General features: G+C 49.3%; 1 protein-coding gene across 1 annotated transcript in view; it reads right to left on the bottom strand.

Moving 5' to 3' along the window:
- Positions 1-19,923, bottom strand: part of LOC135901904 (uncharacterized) — a 76,284-nt gene extending 56,361 nt beyond the window's left edge. Inside the window, exons 1-2 of the mRNA XM_065431719.1 lie at positions 19,549-19,923; positions 6,820-6,882 (exon numbers count right to left, since the gene is read on the bottom strand). Coding sequence (XP_065287791.1) covers positions 6,820-6,882; positions 19,549-19,570 — 85 coding nt within the window. The 5' untranslated portion in view covers positions 19,571-19,923. The remainder of the gene's footprint in view (positions 1-6,819; positions 6,883-19,548) is intronic.
- Between the last annotated feature and the right edge of the window lie 2,103 nt (positions 19,924-22,026).

The following is a 22,026-nucleotide window of genomic DNA, read 5'->3' as shown; positions in this document are numbered from 1 at the left end:
CCATTTCTAGCACGTTGAGCCTTGCACCATGGATGTTGATCGTCTCCATCATGTGGTTGATCTGTAGCGTTATCTTGTCGTAACCTTCCTTGAGGGTCCCTACTCTCGTCGCAAGTTTGTCTTGCCCTTCCTTTAGTGACGCGACGGCAGTTGCAAGCCCGCTGAGCAGTTCCTTGATTTCCCTAATGTCGCTGTCCCTGCCCGATGGATGTGTGTTTGTCACGGCTTTTCTCTTATGCGGATTGCGCGTGGATTCCGCGACCGGTACTTCCACTACCATGGGTTCTGATGTGACTTCGGTTTGATTAGAGTCGGGGGGTGGTGGCGTTTTGAGTTGTCTGATTTCCTCGACAAGCTGTGTGATGGTTTGCCTTAACTCTTTGTTTTCGTGTTCTAGTCTTTTAATCGTATTTGCTATTTCTACTTGCTCTTGCCGTGCCATCGGACTCACCTGGCTGGCGGCCTGCTGTTGGTGCTGCTGTTCTTGTAGCTCCTGTTGTTGGTGCTGCTGAACTCGTTGGGCCCACGTCAACCGGTCATCACCGCCAACTCGTGGGCTGGGGGCGAATCGTATCCTTGACGAGGATCTCTGGCTCGGGTTCCTGGAGCGTCCTCGCGATCGTGACGACAGGCGACCGCGGTTCCTCGATCTCGAGCGGCCCCGCTCGCCGGACAAGCGAGCATCTGCGATGGCGGCCACGTTGTGGTTGATGGCGCTACACGCGTCCTTGAGCGGCGGGAAGTCGTGCTGACTCAGGGCGATTGGCCCTGATCTCGTGGTGCTGTTGCTTGCGTTTGCTGCAATTTTTCTTTCAACTCGTCTTCTTCGGACGACGTAGGGGAGTTGGAAGCGGTTCTTGCATTCCTTGCTTGCCGTGACATGATTTCCCTCGCAGAGCGCACATTTGATCGAGGTGCACACATCTGCCACAGGCAACCTTTAAAAAATGTTGAAAGTGTTCGCTGAAACACCCTGTGTGTGTGTGTGTGTGTGTGTGTGTGTGTGTGTGTGTGTGTGTGTGTGTGTGTGTGTGTGTGTGTGTGTGTGTGTGTGTGTGTGTGTGTGTGTGTGTGCGCGTCTGCGTGTGCGTGCGTGTGTGTGTGTGTGTGTGTGTGTGTGTGTGTGTGTGTGTGTGTGTGTGTGTGTGTGTGTGTGTGAAATGAAAGCAGGGGGAAGATTAATTAATGGATTTCCAGAAAGTAAGATTAATTGCAGCAGCGACAAGTAGCTTTTCGTTTAATATGAGCGTGCCGCGCTTGCTTAGAAATGCGGAAGTAACTGATGCGTTTGATGTTCGAGAAGCTGCCGCATAGCAGAGATTCTTTCCACGAATGGGCAAATGGAAGTGTGCGTCATTCGTACGTCTGTATCATTTTTTTTTCTTTTTCTGCTGAAGCATCACTGGACCGATATTTAAACGGCACTCGCGACCAAAATAAGCGCATTTTAGGAAGAAGTGTATTTACAGTCTTTCTTGTGTCCTTCTTTAGTGTCTGTTTTTTTTTCCTGCGCTATGTTCTCGCAGTATATAGAAATAGATTCGTGGCTCACAGTTTTCGCACTCTCTGGTCCTTCATCGTATACTGCAACGGGACGGCACTTAACTATTACTCGCTTCTGCTCTACTGTGTACTTGTGATAATGGAGTCAGAATTCGTTGTTAGTGAAAGCGCGATAGAGATATTTTCCTTTTTAAGCTTTTTCTTTGTTTGTTCTTTTATTCTTATTCCGCACCGGTAGTTCTCTCAATCAATGCTTGCGGTTGCCTTGGCGACCAGCAAGCAGTTCAGTGTTGAAACATTCGAAAAGATGGCAGTATCGTTCACGAATGAGCAGCTACCGGCGGCGCGGGTGCATAAATAGCGTAACACTGAAAGGATCATGGTTAATTCGCCAAAGTACATATTACATGTAGGCGTGGACATATCAACAACGCTTCACGCGCTGTGCGAATGGATGACACCACAGCTCTGTTCATCGCTTTCGTGCCTTCCCCCCCCCCACCCCCTCCCCGATTTCTCAGCTAAACGAAAACTCTTGGTAGACAGGCTGAAAGTTCATGTGGATGGCGGTGGTGTCGCGGCAGACGGCATTAACTAAGCTAACCTGGCGTGCCCGGCCGACAAACGTTTCCCTTGAGGATCTCTTACGTTTATTAACAAGGGCATTTCATCAAACGTTGGGGTCGCAGAAAATCCGGCGTCGGCGTCTGGCGCCGGCGTCCCCGCGAGCGAACATTTCCGCATATATTTAGGTGTACGTACGTGCCACGCTTTGCTATATGACATGTGGGTTATATTGCCACACCATTCTGTTACTTAAAGTTGCTCAATACCCTGTCTTACATCCTTGACAAAGTTATTCCTTGGAATTTTTGAGAATGACATCCCACAAACAAATGTCATGAAAAAAAAAAACACCCACAGCGCATGTCTCTCATGTTAAATTTTTCTCAGACTAAAAATAAAGATGCGTAAGAATAATAGAAACCTGAAAATGAATTTTTTTGGCGCGGCTCTTCACTACCTCCGGGATCGGCCCACGCAAGAGGGCGCGTTTCTTCCAGAAAGCTCGCCTTTGTGCATAGCGTTCGCCGCCAGCGTTTCCCAGTACGCGTTACGATTACATAAGTTGCAGCTGCCGGGAAGCGTGAGAAGCAGTCAGGGATGTTTGAATGCTATCGCGTTCCGCTCTTACATCCACATTCAGAAATGCATCTTAACTTGAAGCACATGCTTGACTTGATTGAAATAACGCCTGTCGTGAGCGCACCAAAAGAAACGCGATGAGCGTCTTGCGCACGTTCACAGCAGTCGTCATTTATATCAAGGTCAAGCATGAGCTTCAATTTAAGATGCATTTCTGAATACGGTGGTTAAATACGAAGCTTAAGCGTCCTGTAATTTTTTTTGCTTTTTGTTCCCATCAGGACGCGGCCGCCATCGTCGCGTGGGCGTGCTCACGCGCATGATCACTCACGTGTGTGTGCGCGCGCGCCTGTATGTGTGTGTGTGTGTGTGTGTGTGTGTGTGTGTGTGTGTGTGTGTGTGTGTGTGTGTGTGTGTGTGTGTGTGTGTGTGTGTGTGTGTGTGTGTGTGTGTGTGTGTGTGTGTGTGTGTGTGTGTGTGTGTGTTTTGCACGTTGGGTATCTGTGGACCCTGTCGTGTCTATTGCTGCTGACTCTGTCAGCCTCAAGGAGCAATAGCGTCCAACTGTCCGAAGTATTACTTCCCCAAGCACATGTATTCTCTAAAGGTGCGCCCATATAACACTGAGCTCCACGAACACAGTGAATTCAGGTGCTTTAATCCAAGCCCTGTACTGCAAGAAACTACTCACTCATAATCCTCATGGTAACTACATATGAGGTATCCCGTTTAACGTTAGCCAATATGTTCAAAGGGGGAAAAAAACGAAGATTAACCCCACGAAGCCCAACGAATCATTTATGATATGCTGAATTTGATCCCTGAAAAATTTGATTTAGTGCTGTAAATCCAATGTATAGCCCGTACTAGACTTTCTGATATTATGGAGTGAATGTTCAGTTGTGAATATTTCATCAAATGAATTACTAATTAAGTATACTAATTAATGTTTACTCAATTAAATTCCGCTGTTTGTGGCGGCTGCTGTAAATCGCGCCATCGTGTCACCCACGTGATGTCTCTCGTGATCTCACGATTAGCGGCACAGTCACGTGTGGGAGGAAGTCTTAATATTCGTTGACGCCGAATGGTGTTCGAGCTTTGTTGGGTTAAGGTGAAACTGCGCAAGATGTGATTATAAGGCCTACGGTGTTAGGTCATCAGACCTCCGACTACCGAACACCGTAGCTATTGTAGTCATATCGCGCACCGTGATTTCTTTCTTTGTTGTATTTTTTTTTCAACAGCTTGGCTAGCGTTAGCTGGGACACACGGTATACTTCGAGGCCAACCTACGTGAGCTTAAAAGCATGCTAAGCAGCCGTACATGGTTTGACTGTGCGCGTATAGGCTTCCTTCCGCAGACTTGAAATAAAACGTCTTCCATACAAAACCTCTCGTAGAATTCGTGAATCGAAACACGATGACTCGAAAAGCGTTTCACATCGCAACTTAACGCGGCAAAAGAGAGAGCTAGAACCGACTTCCGTCCGGGCTTGAACTTTGAGGCCCCACTCAAAACCTCATACGCGTGTTCTCGCCCGAATGCATCTCGCGCACCACGTATACACCCTGCAGCCCGGTGCTACACCAATGCCCGCGGCCCGCGGGGGTGGGCAGCTGGCCTTATACGGCGGGCGCTGCGCTATTCTTCACGGGAGATAAGTTATGCAAATTGACGGCGACGTGTGAGCCTCCATTTCCATACATCAGTATAACGCGCTTGCGCATTAGCGCGCTTATAGAGACGGGCCGCGACCACCCGCGCGAAGCCGAGCCCGAACAGGAAAAGGCTGGCGCGGCCGCCAGCCTTAATTCTAATGCCCGGCGGGGGCCGATGCCAGCAGACGGCTGCGAACGACTGGCAGGATTCCTGTTCGCTAATCTCTTGCCTTCTCGAAATTAAAGCTGGTTTTTTCCTTCCATTTCCCGGACTTAGTCATCCGTGACCGAGGCGGGAAGCACACCGCTTAGCGCTCATTCGTCGCACTCGCCAGACGCATGGGTCACGTGTGGCGCCCTCGACGTGCACGCCCTAAAAGGAAGGTTTTTAAAAACGCTGAAGTCACGAGAAAAAAGAGAACAGTATGAGCCACGATTACTATACTCCCTAATGCGAAATTTGAGCGCAGGTGTATACGTCTTTTCATTGTGCGATATATTGCTGGCGCACCCAATCTGTTTCGTGCGGCACGTTGCAAACGAAGTGAAGAGTGGTGCGACTGCCTCGCTAATCGGGAGATCACGTGAGACAGCGCGTGGGTGACGAGCGGGCGCGATGCACAGCGGCCGCTGCAAACAGACCTGCGCTCACGCAGCGCTTTGTTTTCACATATGGTATCGCTGGACTATATACCTCGCCGCATGCCATCGGTGAACAGACGACGCGCACTACTGTGGCGCCATCTCATAGCTGTCGTCGCCTCAGAGCGGCACTACGCTTTTCCTTCTCACGCTTTCGCCATACCCTCCTCCTCCACTTTCCGCCTCATGCTTTCTCTGCAGCCTCCTCCTCCGCTTTCGTCCCTCCACTCTTCTCGCTTTTCATCCCCCGCTGCACTCCGCGTTCGCTCTTTCATCCTTCGCTTGGTTACGCCGACTACGTCGACGCACGTCGACGCTCAACGTAGGAACGGTGCGTTTAAGAGATGCGCTCTAAAAATGGAATTGTTGCTTTTTTGCCACGAAGCTGCGCAATTGGTTGCGACGCACACCGTGGTGGAGGGCTCCATATTAATTCTTACTACCTATGTTTCACCTATATATGTGTTTCACCCATGTATGAGAACATATATGCATGTTTCCCATGTTGAGAATGACCTGTAAGATTTTTTTTATTAATTAACTATCGAATGATATCCTACGCCTGTTCTTTTACGCTACTCCTGCTCCATTCTCAAACATGCGCTTATCCATCCTCCATGCAGACCCCGCTTCCGCCGCCGCACAAATACATCCCTATATACATCCCGCCGTCACACACGCGATACATCCCTACATGCTCAAGCGTTGTTGGGCTTCTTGCGATCTACCGGACTCTGTGAGCGTTTATAGTACTTCCTGTCTTCTTTTGTGTGTTAACATTAGGAGTGTCAAAGTGGGAAGCCGATCATGTGGGACGCAGGTAGAGAGGGGAGCTTATAACAGCTTACATATATGTACATATATGTAGTGCTACTGACTGTGGTCGGCTCCGGAACCCCGCCGGTTGCACTTCGCTCCTCGAAGAGGCAGGACTTGTGTCGAGTCAGCTCGTGAACAACACTTTCCGATGTGCTGAACGCGTACCTTCCTGGCTTTCTTCTGTCTCTGTCTCTCTCTTATATGCTATTCATGTATACATCCTCGAATATACGCGATCTGAGCGATTTCTCTGGAATGCACGAGGAAAGGTGTACCACGGAAACTTGACCCGCGAGATGCGATCTGACCCAATCGAAGACCGGCGACTGCGATCGCCATTTTCGTTGTGATTTGCGTGTTGCTTGTCCTTTGGACGGAAGTTTACCCAGCAAATAATTACAGTCTAAACTCACACTTCGTGTAGTATTTGGTTCTTCGCCCTAATTACAACGTGACAATGTTCCACCTCGCCCAGTTTTCTTGCTGTTTCTTGGAGCCGCTCGTTCAGAACATCATAACATATAAATACAGCACCACTTGCACAGCTATCATAAGAAATAGTGCTAATCGGATTAACAGTGCCAATAATCTCCAAAGGATGAATGCGCCGCCAAGATTTTCTTCCTCTCACTAACTCCATACTAAAAATAAAGTTCACGAGGGTTGCAATGTGGGCTTGTTGGTAATGCATCTTCAAGGGGAGTATGGTAGCGCGATTCAAAGACGGGACAAGAGAAGACACAAAGGGACACACACAGTTAGCGCTGTGTGTGTCCCTTTGTGTATTCTCTTGTCCCGTCTTTGAATCGCGCTACCATACTCCCCTTGAAGATCCATACTAAAGCTCGCGCGATACGTATGTTTGGCATATTTACCCACTCTAGAATTGCGTTCAGTAGCAGGGCTCCACTGTTAGCGAAACTGAATAATCTATTCATTATACCGTTCACAAAGTTGGCTTTTGCTACCTATGCTAATATATGTTAGGCGGCTTTGTATGGCGCAAAGTTTGCCCACTGTGCTACGTGTTGGAAAACGTTCACTCACCCCATGCAGGCGAGGCCAGAAGCGCCGTTGAAAGGGCCAGTATCCATAACCTGGCTGCAGGGCCTGCAAGAAACGCAACCCAGATTGATTACGGTTTGATTTCAAGACATCAGCATGACAATTTTAGAAAACATTGGGCAGAACCCATCTCACGTTGACTGTCGACGGTAATGCGTTTAGTTAGCATTGAACCAGTAACGACGCAACGGATTGCCGCCGTCCAAACGAGTTATATATGAGGCGTGCATTGCAGCGGCACTCCTCTTTTGCGCTTTCTTAAGAACACTCGCCGCCCTCTAGCGACGCCGCCGCAAAGCCCGCGCATGGCCTCCGAAATGCGTGGCGCTCCGGTGCCCACGAACGCTGAGAAACGCGTCATGCGGCAGCCGGGCTCCACTTGCTGTTCTTTCTGGGCACGCTGCGCCATCTAGAGGCACTGCCGAGAAGTCCACGCGTGGGCTCGGAGACTAGAAGCGTGGCGCGCTGGTGTGTGCGAACACCGAGAATTATTCCCTCGCTTACGCGCACCCAATGTCCAAACAATGGCGAGAGGTTCATTCAAGAGCGGTACACATCGAATGCATCCATGTGGCAGCTCGCTAAAGCGTTGGCGTGAACGTCGGTCATTGAAGAGCGTCAGGTGCCCGGTGCAGTTGTCGCGCAGCCTCTTTCCTAAGGCATCGATTGCTGTCTTTGAGGAACCCGTGTTACGTGGGTTCGATTCGGCGCTGCATCGGAGGAAATTCAAGGGTCTTCGTGTTGTTGTTGCTGTTGTTGTTTAGAGTGGCAGACACCTGCTGGTATATATCCAGTGACCCAAGTTGGGGTCAGAGGGGTTCATTGAAGACAAGTACAGACGGAGTGGTACACACACAGTACATTTCGTCTGCACAAGTGGCACCTATCTACCGCGTGGGATCGGCCAAAAATTGGGCGTCTTGCACAAACTGAGTAGAAGTTTTAAAAATAAAAACAGTCTCACTGAGGACAGATAGCCGTGTATGTCTGTCCCCAGTCTGTCCACAGCGCTCGCACGCAGACATGTAGGCCAGACGTGTTATTGCACGTCTGGCCCCAGCGTGGTACAGCGATGGCACACAATGGGAGCCAAGAATGAAGTCTTCACATTGCGAACATTCCGGTGGCCGAACTCCAACGTGGAAGTTGCCAGGAAAACCAGGACTGGGAAATTCATGCTGAGGCCAAGCTAACGTATATCGACCTCGAGAAACGTCCTCCTTACTGAGGAAAATCGCCGACAAGCAAGCAGAAAATGGTCAGTTGTTTCCGGTTCACTGCGCTGTATACGCAGAGGAGACACCGCCAAATCAAACCTGTTCAAATAGAAATTTAGTGCCAGGATGCGGTAGCATAGACTCGTTGACGCAGCTCCTGATCTGCACTTTGGGCACCATTTACGGCTTCAAAGGAATGCGGCTCCACGGGATTGCGGCTCCACGGGATTGCGGCTCCAGGTAGTCAGAACGATAGGTCATGCCAGGTTTATGAACCTCGTTCTAATTTAGTACCTAACAACCTTTTCCCCCGATCTACGAAGATCAGTGAACAAACGGGGATATTCTATATGCTAACTGACTGACATTCAGAGGAGAAAAGAAATGTAGCTGAGCAGGCCTGGTAATACGTAGTGCAGATGACCGCAGAACCGCTGGAGTTACAGAATGGGTGCCAAAGGAAGGAAAGCGCAGTCGAAGATGGCAGAAAATTAGGCAGGTCGATGAAATGAGGAAATTTACAGGCACAAGTGGGAACGAGCTAGCCGAAGACTTGGGTGGTGGGAGGTTGCTGGTGGAGGCTTTCGTCCTGTAGTGGACATAAAATTAAAATGATGATGATGATGGTGGTGATCCTTTCTTTATTTTTTTTTTCGGTCTTCCTCTATCTTCACTTTGTCTTCTTCGTAACTCAAAGCAAGTACTGCTTGATATACTTAATATACCATATGTCCCAGGTAACGTTAGCCAAACTGTTTAAAGAGAAAATGATATAATTAAACCGCGGTGCAAGATGCGATTATAAGACCTACGGTTGCGTAGTAGTCAGAGGTCTGGCGATTAAACACCATAGGTCTGGTAATCGTATCTTGAATTTTGTTTTTTAAAAAAACTTTTTTTAAAGAACTTGGCTCGAGTTAGCTGAGACACTCTATATACTAAATACACAATCTCTTTGGGAAAAGGAGGCAGGCGCGAAGTGAGGCACACGGTCTTTGTACTCGAGACCTTCCATCGGTCACTTTTTCCTTCATTTCAAGCCACGGCGACGTGTTAATTACGGCGGATTCCCACATCTTCCGTCGAGGCCACGGGCTTTTCGAAGCCCATCGGTATTAATACGATTAGCATTCTTTAGGAACTCCACGTACTTTTTTTTTGTACTTCCGTCCGTATGTAGCATCTTTTACGTCAACTTGGGGGCCCGAATAGACAGCTTGTGCCACTGAGTATCTGCAACTCGGCGTGTGGCACTCGGTATGTGAATATTCTTATCCACTTCTCCAGAATGGCTATACGTGCCACTTGGGAAGTCTGGGGACAGATAAACAGAAGAAGATAGAAGAAATGAAGAAGCTTGAAAGAGAACGTTGAAGATCTCAGCCAATGAGAAGCGAGGAGGTCGATATCAAAAGCAGCCGAATGTGGAGAAACGAGTGAACAGAATGGGAGCAGAGCACGCGTAGAACGATGAGCGTTGTGTTTCATAGAATACAGATGTTCGTAACAAAAAAATAAAAAATTGGGCAACACCTTGAATGAAAAATTTGGCAATGCGACGTGTCTTTACATTGCTGTCGACATTCATCGTGGGATGGGTTCTGAGGGATTTTTTTTTTTTCCCATAGAAATCGAGCACGGTCATTAGGCGACAGGGAGACCGCTTCGCTATAGCACGGGATGTCCGCGCCGCGTAAGGCATACCGGGACGGGCGTCATCGGAATGCGCCGCCACCCGGAATTCGTCGCCAGCTATGCGCCATCCTCCCTCCATTTGGCTAGCGCTTGTCGAACTGGAAAGGAGGAAGCGACGACAACATCGCGTAACGGGACCCTGTGGGCTAACAGGGCGCGTAACAACCGTGTCACCCGGCGCGCTCGGCAGGGGTTTCCGATGAATATGCCCCAACGTTACATCCATCCGCCATTCCCGTCCCTCTTCTCTCTTTGGCCTGCGACAGGTGAACACATACTCTGCAACGGATCAGCGCTTTTCAGCCCGATTTCTGTCAACTCACACGCTTCGGTAAATACAGGAACCTTCGCGGCTGCCGCTTCCTTGCTCTGTGTGTTGGTTTTGTTTGGCGTTTCGGAATTTTCGTCCTTCTTTTTTTTCTCTCTCTCCTTCCCTCTGCATAACGATGCCTGTCACATCTATAACAGTTCGTAGCCTTTTCTACTTTCTTTCTTTTTTCTTTTTCGAGGCTTCCCATCTAGAGTCCGCTGGCTGCAGTTCGAGCTTCGGAACTGCGACTGACTGGCTCTGGCGGTCACGTTCACGCACGGAAAAAAAAAGAGAGGGGGGGGGAGAGGGAAAGAGTGCGGCAAACGCTGCGCCCGCCGGAAGTAGCGCCTTCGCTTCCGGGCGTTTCTGCAGCTAGCCGATACAGTTTTATTTCGAGTCGCTCAGCGCGCGACCGCGGGGCCATGCCACCCGCTGACTACGCTGCGGCGACCGCCGGCCCCAGAGAGCGAGCCTGTAGCTGCTGCTGCTGCTGCCGGAAGTGATCCTAGCGGCAACGCGAAAGGTCCGGGCGCGCGCGCGAGGCCTTTCGCGTCTCGTCAGAGCAGACAGACGCCACTCCTTTCTTGAAGCGCGCCAGGGCGTGCGCTTCTCTTTATTCAAGGGCAGGGCTTCGGGCCAGGTCTGTAGGGGTCGGGGCGCGCGAGACGGCGGACCCGAATAATCCGCCCCCAATCTACTCGGCTCCGCGAAAGAGCGGGGCGGAGGAACGTAAAAGAACGAGAGGGTCGAAGCCTGCGCTTCAGAATCCCTGCGCTTCGAAGGCTCCGAAACTGCGCGCCGATGTAGTTGTGTACAGTAACGTGGCTCTTCTAGTACTCCTGTGCCACGCGCACGCTTTCACAGAGCATCCAAAGCGAAGACAATTGAAACATATAGGAACGCCAGTGACTCCCTTCCGCGAGCTTGCGCAAAGGAGCCAATCGCGATCGAAAAGCTCGATCCCGTTCGGGCTTGATAGCGACGGAGAATTCGCGTGTGACACCGGTGTAAGGCAAAAGATTCTTGGGTTGACGGGGTTCGACGTCTCAAAGCAACAAACGTGCTGTAAGAGATACCGCGGTCGAGAGCGTCGAAGTAATTTTCGCCGTCGGTTGTTTCGCTCCGCCAGCGCTTTGCATTCGGCGCCTGTCGAAGTTCAGCCGCGCGGGCCAGGAATCGAACCCGTGGCATCGTGCGCAGCAGTGGAACGCGACTGCAGAGCCTTTCTATTGGCCAGCAGCTGCTTACTGAGGCTCATGCTTCTTGAACAAAACGGTGAACCCGGGAGACACGAGCAAACGCGAGCACAGGGAACGGAGGCGCTACTTCCAACTGCCGTTTCAATATAGAGCAACTGTGGCTTCGCACGTCTCCAGATTACGTCACTTTGCCATCGACGCGGCCATACATAATATCGCAAAAAAGAAGCAAGCTCTTTATCTCAAAGTCATGTGCGTTCGCCTTTATGTAGACCTTCAATACTTATCGCTTTGCCCTAAAGGCATGATTATGAACCACTGCAAGCCAGCATCCAGTGGGTACATGCAGTGGCATAGCTAGATAGATTGCTTTGTTTGTTTTTCTGGTTGGGAGCGCCTACTTGACCGGGGACTGGGACGGGGAGAAAAGGGGGAGCAGCTGGGAAACCTGCCAACTAACACAGAAAATTAGCGTGGGGAAGCGCGGTGGGGGGGGGGGGGGGGGGGGGCGATGGCACGTGCCCGGTGGGCTATCCCCTGGCTACTCCACTGGGTACACATGTGCTACCTTTAATGTGGCTTAATTGATCACCAAAGTTAAACTGTCGCAGTCGTGGTTGCGGTTGGTTGCACAAGGATCACTGCGAATGTGATATTTGAGTACACCATACCTATTTCGTGCAAGAAAAGCCGCAAGTGAGCGACCAGGAAGCGGCGACGAAGTGGCGACAACGACCGGAGGCGTACAGCTCCGCTGCGTTAACGGGTGGTGGAAGGCAGTCGTCGAGTAACGGCCCACAGCGACTTGCTTTTCGATGCCTGCCAACTATAGGGAGCGATCGAGTAAGCGAGCGCAAAAGTAACCATGCGCATTATAGTGGGCCACGCATTATGGTTGGACTCGATAACACTGTCCCGGTGCACTGCAGCGCCGTGTCCATCATCGTTATGGAGTATATTAAATAGAAAATCAAATTCTGGCGGTTTACGTGCTGAAACCACGATTTGGTAATGAGGCACGCCATAGCGAGGGTCTTCGGATTAATTTTGACCACCTGGGGATCGTTCACGTGTGCTCAATAGACGTCACACGGGTATCTCCTGCATTTGGCCCCCAATGATTGATTGATTGAGTGAGTGAGTGAGTGAGTGAGTGAGTGAGTGAGTGAGTGAGTGAGTGAGTGAGTGAGTGAGTGAGTGAGTGAGTGAGTGAGTGAGTGAGTGAGTGAGTGAGTGAGTGAGTGAGTGAACGAACTAGCGAACGCTGGTGACGCGAACCTCCCCGCCCAAGTAATGCCGATGGCCGGCGCGGCGCTGTACGTAACAATTTGTAGAGGGCCCGTTCCCTTCGGCGCGGCCCATGCGAAGGCTTGCCCCGGCAAAGCACCTTTGGCTTATGCTGATCCCACGGAGAAGCGTGATGGAGGCTTCGAGCTGGCAACAGCAGAAGCGGCGCTGGTGCGTCTATTCAGCGAGCGGCCTTCGCGGTATGAACGCCTCCTCCAATCTCGGGAAGAGGCCCCCGAAAAGCCTCGCAAAGTGAATCGGGTCACGTTTCGCGACGGCGCGCTGCCAGTCTTCATCTATCCTGACGTGCGCTCGCCCTCGTGCATGCACGGGGCGGGGGTTCGTTAGGTGTTGGTTCGGGGAGGAGGCGCGGCTCTTTCGTAAATCTCGCGCCGGACAAGGTTCCAAAGGGTTCCGCGCTGTGGCAGGCCCTGTTGTAAGACGAGTCGGAGGTGTGGTCCAAGCGGAAGTGCCCTTCGAGCACTTATAAGACCTACGGTTGCGTTGTAGTCAGAGGTCTGGCGATTAAACACCGTCGGTCTGGTAATTGTATCTTGCATTTTGTTTCTCAAGTAATTTTTTTTTTAAAGAGCTTGGCTCAAGTTAGATGAGACGCTCTATGTACTAAATACGCAATCCCTTTGGGAAAACCAGGCAGCCGCGAAGCGAGGCATAAGCAATATGCAATAAGCATAAGCAATATGCAAAAGAGTCCTTTGATGGCGATCGCGCTGTTTGGAGAGCATGCGGCACAAAGAGTTTTCGATATAAAGGAAGTCGGTACGGAGGTTCCCCTGAGTGGCTTCGTACATCAAGAGAGACGTTCACAGGAAGGTGGAGGCGTGGAGTGATCAAGTGCGGCATAAAAATGAATATCACTGTAGCAAACGTTTTGACAAAGAGGCTTGTCTTCGTCGTGGCAGCAACTGATTTCCTGTGCAGCGTTTATGTACGCGTAGGTCACTCTCCCTCATCCCCGATGGAGGAGGAGGAGAGTAAGCTAGTGCATCGAGTAAGGTGAGGGAAGTCGAAGTGTTAAAAAGTGAAGTTTTTCTGTGTAGTTGTGATGGAGAGGGTAGTGCTGTCGGTTAATCTAAGCAGGAGGAGCGTCCAAACGGCGATGTTGCTTTTGCAATCACTGCTGCATTTGATACATAAAGGTAATGGGTGTCAGTGCGGAAAGACCATAGTGAAGCGCACGTAAAGCTCGGTATTGAATAGTGGAATGATTATGTTGATTTGACAAATCTGTTAATAAAAAGAAAGAGACTGGCAGCCGCCGCATTGCATTCGTACATGATGTACTCTGAAAGTACATCTACGAACCAACAACCAGCATGCAAAATCGAATCGCGCCGTGTTTTAGTATGCGCGCTATTGCTGGCTGCTATGATCGCATTTTTCTCGAGAAAGAACGAATCTGCGCACGTTCCTATATAGCGTGCATTCTGAGTGAATCCTACCTAGCGCAAGAGAACTGAAATCTGGCACGCCGAATTCAGGAAGCTAATGTACTGAATGGAAGGTCTCGGTATGTGTCGACAATTATCTCATTGTGATGTAGACGGTTATCTTAGAGTTTGAACAGTTTGCTACTACATTGCTGCTTGAAGGCGTTATAAATTGCCCACATATTTGACTGTAAATCATTATTTGAGATTTCTTTATTTTAAATTTCGTTTCGAACCCAACCACTCGTGTTGGTTGGCTCAAACTTTTGTTTCTCCCATGGAAGTTCCGTTCTGCCGGTCGGGCTGCCATGCCTATCGAAAAGCAGTCAGTAAAAAAATAAAACGGAACGCGTAATCGAACCTTTCGCAACATCAGCCACACGTCATGTCACTTTTCACAAAAGGCGAACAGGAGTGAAGAATCGCTTCCGAAGATCGATGAACGGGGAGCGTTCACGAATGGCTGCATCCTTTCACGCAAGGTACCGCAGGTTCTGCTTCTGACAACCACCGAGACAGACAAAGGCGCCGCATAACTTTGCCCACCAAGAGATCCGCGTGGCTGTAAGGTGTGTGATGTCAGTTTGACAGTGCGCAAAACCCTGTGGAGAATATCTAGGCCTTTCTCTCTCTGCCTTCAGCGCAGTTTCAATTTCTTGCTTGCTTTGTTAAAGTAAACTTACACATAAAACCGAATCATCACCGCTGTGGTTCTAAGCGTGCGACGGTTCTTCTACTGACATCTTCGGTTAATTCAAACTTGGCGATGAAGTTGAAGATATCCACAAGGCTCATAGCCTTACTCAGTGTCATGTGTCACGGTGATGACAATCACGCCAAATGACTACCCCTGGGTTCACCGCGGGCTTCTTATTGGCAGCTCTTATAAAGCCAACTTCAAATTCCGTATTTCAGCACCAAGTTATGCCAATGACGAGTCGATAGGGCTATGCATGGGAACATCTAGAGTTTCTATCTGTGATTGTAGCGCGTGGAAATCTATAATTTCAGACTTTATCAGCTATGAAATAATCAGCACGAACACGATTGTATTTGCGACGCAAAATAAAGGACGGAGAATACTGGGATCTGAAGTTCATGCTGACCTTACACTTGCCAAATATTTGTTTTTTTCATCGGAGATGCGTTCTCATTTCGTTGTACGTTCTTCGCCGTCTCAATAGACTCAATCTGGATTGCTGAGCGCACTCTCCTTATTTATGGCGCTTTCGATTGTACTGATTACTTCATTACAAATGTCCCAAAAGGCGCAATTGCTACATTCCCAGGTATGCGTGCAGTCAGCACCATTAGAGTCTACACTCACAAAAGCGTATTAGGTGTAACTGTCAGGCGAACGCGCTTGGTTATCGCAGTCAGTTTTTGGTGCCACTCCGATCGCTGGTGGCCGAGCTCTAGTCAAAACGCACTGAGAGAAGTCATGTGGATACCGACCATGATCGTGCGAAACAAATGTGTCTCGCACGTAACGAAAGCCACGGAAATTTCATGCATGTCTTTCCCAACTCAGTCGTGTTCTTTTTCTCTTCTATAATACTTTTCGTCCTCAAATACTCGACGATCGGCGAAACTCCTCCTTTCCGCTGCGTTGTAAAATGTAATAGCAGGTTGAACTCGAGCTAGATAGCGTCAAAATACATCATATTGACACAATGATGTGTGGCTCCCGCACCGCGGGACGGCGCGCGCAAAGGTCGGCGCCATGAAGGACGATGAAGCGCGTGAGCTGCACGTTCTTCTCCTGGTCCGCGATTAAACAGAAGCGTCTATTTTGTAAGACTCCGTATTCAATCTACATTACAATATTGTATACTGAAGTGTCAACAACACATTTAAAGGATATTCTGAGCACTGAACCAAGGATATTCTCAGCACGTTTCGAGATACGTACAGAATGCTGATTTTCGCTTTTTATTTTTTCAATCGTGTGCTACACATTCTAATAGGTAATTATAAGGCGGCGTCACTGCAGTCTACTGCTAAGCCATCGCCACGTGTATGGACTGGTGCTTTTTCCATCATCTTACATTAGGGCGTGCATCCCCGCCGTATTGGTGTAAGGCAGTTCCGCGTGAATGCGACAGGGCGAATTATTCAACAGGATTCAACAGAATCGCCACTGATTTGCGATTGCCTTTGCCAGGGGAGACACGGAATGGTTGTGCCGGTTAACTGAAGAAGTGGAGAACGTGCTATGCCGGTTAAGTCATAGGTTCTGTGTTCCACCATTTGTAACGTACGCGCCGCAATTTTCTGGGTTCATTCTGCGGGTGAGGTGACCACGCGCATCGCGCTATAGGGCCGCACCTGCTCTTTCCGTCCCCTTTTCCCTTTCCCCAGTGTAGGGTAGCCAACGGGGCTCAGTCCTGGTTAACCTCCCTACCTTTCATTTATCATTTGCTCTCTCTCTCTCTTGCGTCATAGAAATGAATGAATGAATGAATGAATGAATGAATGAATGAATGAATGAATGAATGAATGAATGAATGAATGAATGTTTACATCAGATAAGGACTAGCCAGCGGCGTTAGAGGAGTGTGAGGTTATTGAGTAGAGTGTGGTGGAGGGCGTGGATAGTTTAACAAGAAAAGTCAATTGCGTGGTTTTCATTGCCAAAACCACGATCTCATCATGAGACGTACACGCCTTGTAGTGCGAGGCTTCCAACTGATTTTGACCACCTGGGGTTGCTTGACGTGCACTCAAATCTATATGTACACGAACGTTCTTGCATTTCACGCCCATCGAAATGCAGGTGTCGCCGGCGGGAATCACACTCGCGACCTCGTGCTACGTCACTGTCACTGAGCCAACGCGATGCGTGGGGGGGGGGGGGGGGGGCGAGGGGAGAGTAAAGGTTCTACGAAAGCCACCGTCAAAATACTTCAGCAACGCCACAATCACTGGCAAACAAGGCCGATTTTGAAGAAGTCTGTGATGCTGTCTTCATGTTCGCATGCGTTCACCAGCCGATGTGCATATGTCCATTTCGTCTTTTTTTTTAAGTGCCCAGTGCATAGTAAGTAGTAAACGCCGTTTGTAAAGATAGATTCAATCGTACTATCGTATTAGCTTTCGGAGTAGAGCGCGTCACGTGACTCGTGGTCACGTAATGGAGGCGTCAGGGATGATCGAGTGAAGGGTGGAGAATGCAGTACTCAGATTGGAGTCACACGTTACGCGGAGTCGTGTGTGTGTTCCTTTTGTCATTCAGCGTTCTTCTAACGCGACAGTAGAACGAAAGACTAAATTGCGCTGATAAAGCATTCTATCAAAGCTGTATGTTTGTTAATTTCGCAGTAATATGTTGATACTTAGGAAAAAAAATTAAAGTCGTTTTTTTTTTTTTTTAAATGTCGCGCCGAAACCACGGCGGCGGTATGCCAGCGGGATGTTACGGATTCCAGAAAGATTCTTGTCTTATTTTAGCCGTTGCTGCCTGCTGAATGTTCTTGAAACTTGCCAAGTTCAATCTTGGACTCTTTCAGAATACAGCGTCTTCAACTTTTATAGACAGAAAATTAAGTGGGCTGGAGCAGACTGCGCCAACATTCACGAAGTAACAGCTAGCTGGTTCAGGAAGTTCAAGGCGACGGCGCTACACGTATTTGGTATTTCGCGCCTTTTACAACTTGCCAACACTCTACTCACGATAAAACAGTTGTTTTTTTTATGTAAGTTAGAAGGGTAGCGTAATATCGAATAGGGCGACCTATCTTTATCTTTAATTTCCATTTGACACCGAATAGGCTATGTCAGGCATTGGCATATGTACCGGGTACGACGGAGCTTCTTCTGTTTGTTACTTTTATGACGCGCATGGTGAAGTAGCATGCTCTTAGTTCCTTCCGCTTTCTTTCGCTGTCACCAGGCATTCAGTGCTTAGGTTGTTTCGAAGGTAGCCTGAACCGACCACTTAACGCCACGTGGATGATCCGCCAATATCAGTTTTACCGCTTCAAAGCGGCTTACAGCACTCTAGAAGATATTCAGTCAAATTTTCATATGGCCATGCGTTTAATATCCTCACACATTTAGGAATTTATTGAAATAATTTCTCGCCTCCTAACTGCACTTTAACCTTGTATACCATGTGTAGAGTTTTTTTTTTTTAGCTCTCTATTAGATGTCTTTCGCTGTATCGCTGTATTAGACTTGTATGATGCCGTGCCTGCTGGAAAATTCCGGAAACCATTATTAATATTTTATTGCGATCATTTCAAAACGCACGCAATTGGAGCACGCCTTCATACCGTAAGGTGCCTTCAGCAGGGCTTCTAGTTACGTCACGGTTATTAGAGTCAGTGATCACAAATTAGAAACAGATGACTGACCTAACGTATGGGGGCAGCGATGGAAAGCCAAGGCTTGACTTTGTGCACTGCGCTAAACAGATCGACCCGCGTCACAGTAGCATGTGCAAACCACGTGACCACCACCTCCGAGTTGTGATATGTAGTTATATGTTTTACTAACACACTTTTGTCCACGAAGCAGCCCTCCAGTCGGCGCGTCTTCACGTGCACGCCTTAACAGGCAATATAATGAGTACATGGTGCGTGATGGCGTAACGTTAAGAGAGAGGTGTGGATCAGGGAGCAAACGGGAATATATAGCCGATATTCTAATTGACATTAAGAGAAAAAAAAATGGAGCTGCAGGGCAGGTCACGTACTGCGTATATAGTGCAGATGACCGGTGGTCTATTATAGTTACAGAATGGGTGCCAGCGAAAGGGAAGCGCAGTCGAGGACGGCAGAAAATTAAGCAGGGTGATCAAAGTAGGAAATTTGCAGGCGCAAGTGAGAATCGGCAAGTGCAAAACGGGGGTAATTGCAGATCGCTGGTATGTTCTCTCTTCCTGCTGTGGTCTTAAAAATAGGCTGCTGCTGGCGATATTGATAAGGATGCGTGAACTGGAAATCGCAGGCCTCACGCCATGATTTCGGAGTCGGCAGTTACAAACAAAACAGAAAATGCGGGACAACTCTGTATTGTGAGTATACTTCGCAGATTGATTGGAGACGCCCGTTACTTCCATCCCCTGAGTCAAAAGAAGCAAGTGGGTCCCAGCAAAATAGCGCAGAACGTGCAAGTTACAGGAACTCCATCCGCATGTCGCATATCGACTACCAGAGCACGAAACGTGGTGATGCCTTCCTCCAGTTCCCGCGCGTCATCCGTCAGATAGGGCACCAATGGTCACTAATGTCACCAATGTCACCAATGTCAAATTTGCTTGTGTTGTACTATTTTCCCTCCCTGTAACAACGCTCAAGCGAGGGTTAACAGTACTAATAAAGAAAAGAAAAGAAATAAATGTCTATCTATATAAGTACTTTAGGGAGACGGCAGCCTGCATGAAAAAAATTGTTACAACGTGGTGTGACGAAACAGCGGAAACCACATGACAACGCTAGCGACCCGCATGCCGCAGCCGATGCACGCATACACGCGCTGGGCCCTCCCAACTCCTCCTCCGTGTAGACCACCACCACCAACGTGCCCTTTTCGAGATTCGCATCACTTACGGCGGCTTCGTGAGGCCCTCATTTGCGCTTCTTGCTTCTCATCCAGCTCTGCAACAGTGTCCGCATGGATGTCGCTCCCGATGCAATCCAGCTTCCGCACAACCACAGTTCGTAGACTCACTCCACGCAGAACGCGGTCCAGCTAGGCGCGCAGGCGAGTTGCAGTTCCTACTCCCGGTGCGGCTCAAGACACGCCGTCGAGTCTCGCTTCTTCAGCATCGGCCCTCTGTAGCTGCTGTGCCCAAACCTCGCGTAACGGCGCTCGCACCGACGCCGTGGTCCGAATACTCGAGACGGGGGTCACTGGCGCCGCTGCCAATTACAGCGTCGAGGCATGGCGCGCTTAACGAAACGGCGTGACGTCGAACTCCACCAGATCGCACGCGCACGCAGCTCCGCAAGCGCCGGCCCGACGGCAACGCCACCGTCAGCGCACGGGTCAGCGTACGCGATAACGGAAACGACAACGTCACGCCAATGCGGGGCCCAATGGCTGGACGACCGGACGAGGTTGCATTGTGTGTGTGGCTCCACCGCGTTTGTCCCCAAGCCCTCTCCCTTCCCCCTACTTTTTTTTAAATTTTTTTGCTTCTTTTTGACAGTGTCCGGTGGAGGTCCGCATTATGCCCTCGCGGCAGATGACACCCCCTATATAGTCGGATCCAAATCGAAACGCACATCGTGTCCGCGCTTTTGAGGTGCAGCGCGTTACCGATATGATGCAGTGGGGTCGGGCTTTATATTACGGCTTGCATTGCGTGTCAACCGGTAATGGGTCCTGGGTGTCAAGGGTGGCTTTGCGCGGCTCGTCCGCTCTTCAGCGTTAGGCTTAGCGTAGAGCCTGGTGGCGCTCTACCGCATTGAGCAGCCAGTTCGACTCGAAGACACCATTAACTACTTGGTCACTCGTACGAAGACGAGGCTGCGCGCCACGCCCATACACGAAATAGCCGACTCAACACCGCCTCGGTAAACGAATTCCAGTGGGCGGGGAAGATGCGTAACCACAGGGAAACCACACTGCTTGACTTTTTTTCTGCATGTTTGTTGGATTTCATATAATTATTTGGGGGAAAAAAAGCAACGATTTTCGGGAACGTTAGCGACGACCTGTTCCTAGACATTAGATTTGAAAAGAAGACAAGAAACCAGTGAATGTGCTTCTTGCCTTATAACCGGTTGAAGGTTAGCGCTCGTGCTGTGGTCTCGCTCTTGTCCGTGTCTTCTAGCGCTATGACCCCGATTGCTGTACTACGTAGGCTTTTGTCTTCTTGTATAGCTTTCCCAATTTACACTTACAACTTGCCGTAGTGCTTGCGCCGTCGATGGAGTAAATTTGCGTCGTGTCGTGATTTTTTTTTTCAACTTGGCACATAGAAATCGTTAAATCACTCCTCGAAGGGTTCTAGCAGTTATAAATAAGATCTCCAAAGATTTGAACGAAAAAAAAAAAGTTTTTTTGATGTTCTACTGACGCAACGAGATGAAATCGTAAAAAATGAGTGAGCACGGCATTAAACAAGTTCCCCAGAATATTTAGATCACACGAGCGGTCGCAAACAACAGCGTCAGTAGTACACAGTCCCGACATCAGCCTTGCACTAAACGTGAATTAATTTATTCGCTGCTACTGGAAGCTTTCCTGCGGGGTAACATTACACTGCTGCCACATTGCGCATAAACGGGTCTATGGTTCATGGAGGGGCAAAAAATATGCGTGTACGAAGCAGTGGGAACGTTGTTCGTTTCCATGCGCTTACGTTGGAGGCAAGGAAAAGAATGACAGAGAAGGGGGGGGGGGCAACTTGGGAGTCTACATGCAAGTCTTGTAGGGTCCTCTGTGTCACAGAGGCACCCACATATCCGTGAGATGAGATATCATTTTTAACAAAAAGGCAGAGAGGTCGTTCTGAGCAAGGACATGCTGTGGCCACTGCGGCTTACTGCGCCGGGGAAAGTTGAGACAGGCAAGGGAAGAAGTGATGGCGATAACGATGGGGCAAGCAATGCTGCAGGAACGCAGGTGTGTGTGTGTGTGTGTGTGTGTGTGTGTGTGTGTGTGTGTGTGTGTGTGTGTGTGTGTGTGTGTGTGTGTGTGTGTGTGTGTGTGTGTGTGTGTGTGTGTGTGTGTGTGTGTGTGTGTGTGTGTGTGTGTGTGTGTGTGTTGTAGACAAGCTGCTGAGCACACACTTAACAGCGTACTGAAAGCGCTTCTGAGGAGCAGCCAGGTGTTCCTGAAGGATAATTTAATCAGCAGTGGCCTAACGTTGCTTAACCTAACCTCACACTTCTTTAAGGCAATAGAATTGCACAAACGCCCTTATTGTTGACTCGTGTTCATCTATTATTCTATTCCCATCCCATCCTCTCCCGCCGGATAGCTAACTGTATTTGGTGTTCTGGTAAGCTTAAATGTTTCAGCAGCACCACTAAAGCGCTGCTGATGTTCTTATGGGACACAAGCCTCAATGAAACTTT

The sequence above is a fragment of the Dermacentor albipictus genome, chromosome 9 (genome assembly GCF_038994185.2).
Source record: "Dermacentor albipictus isolate Rhodes 1998 colony chromosome 9, USDA_Dalb.pri_finalv2, whole genome shotgun sequence".
Taxonomy (NCBI): Eukaryota; Metazoa; Arthropoda; class Arachnida; order Ixodida; family Ixodidae; genus Dermacentor; species Dermacentor albipictus.
This window is presented reverse-complemented; position numbering and strand designations above follow the sequence as displayed.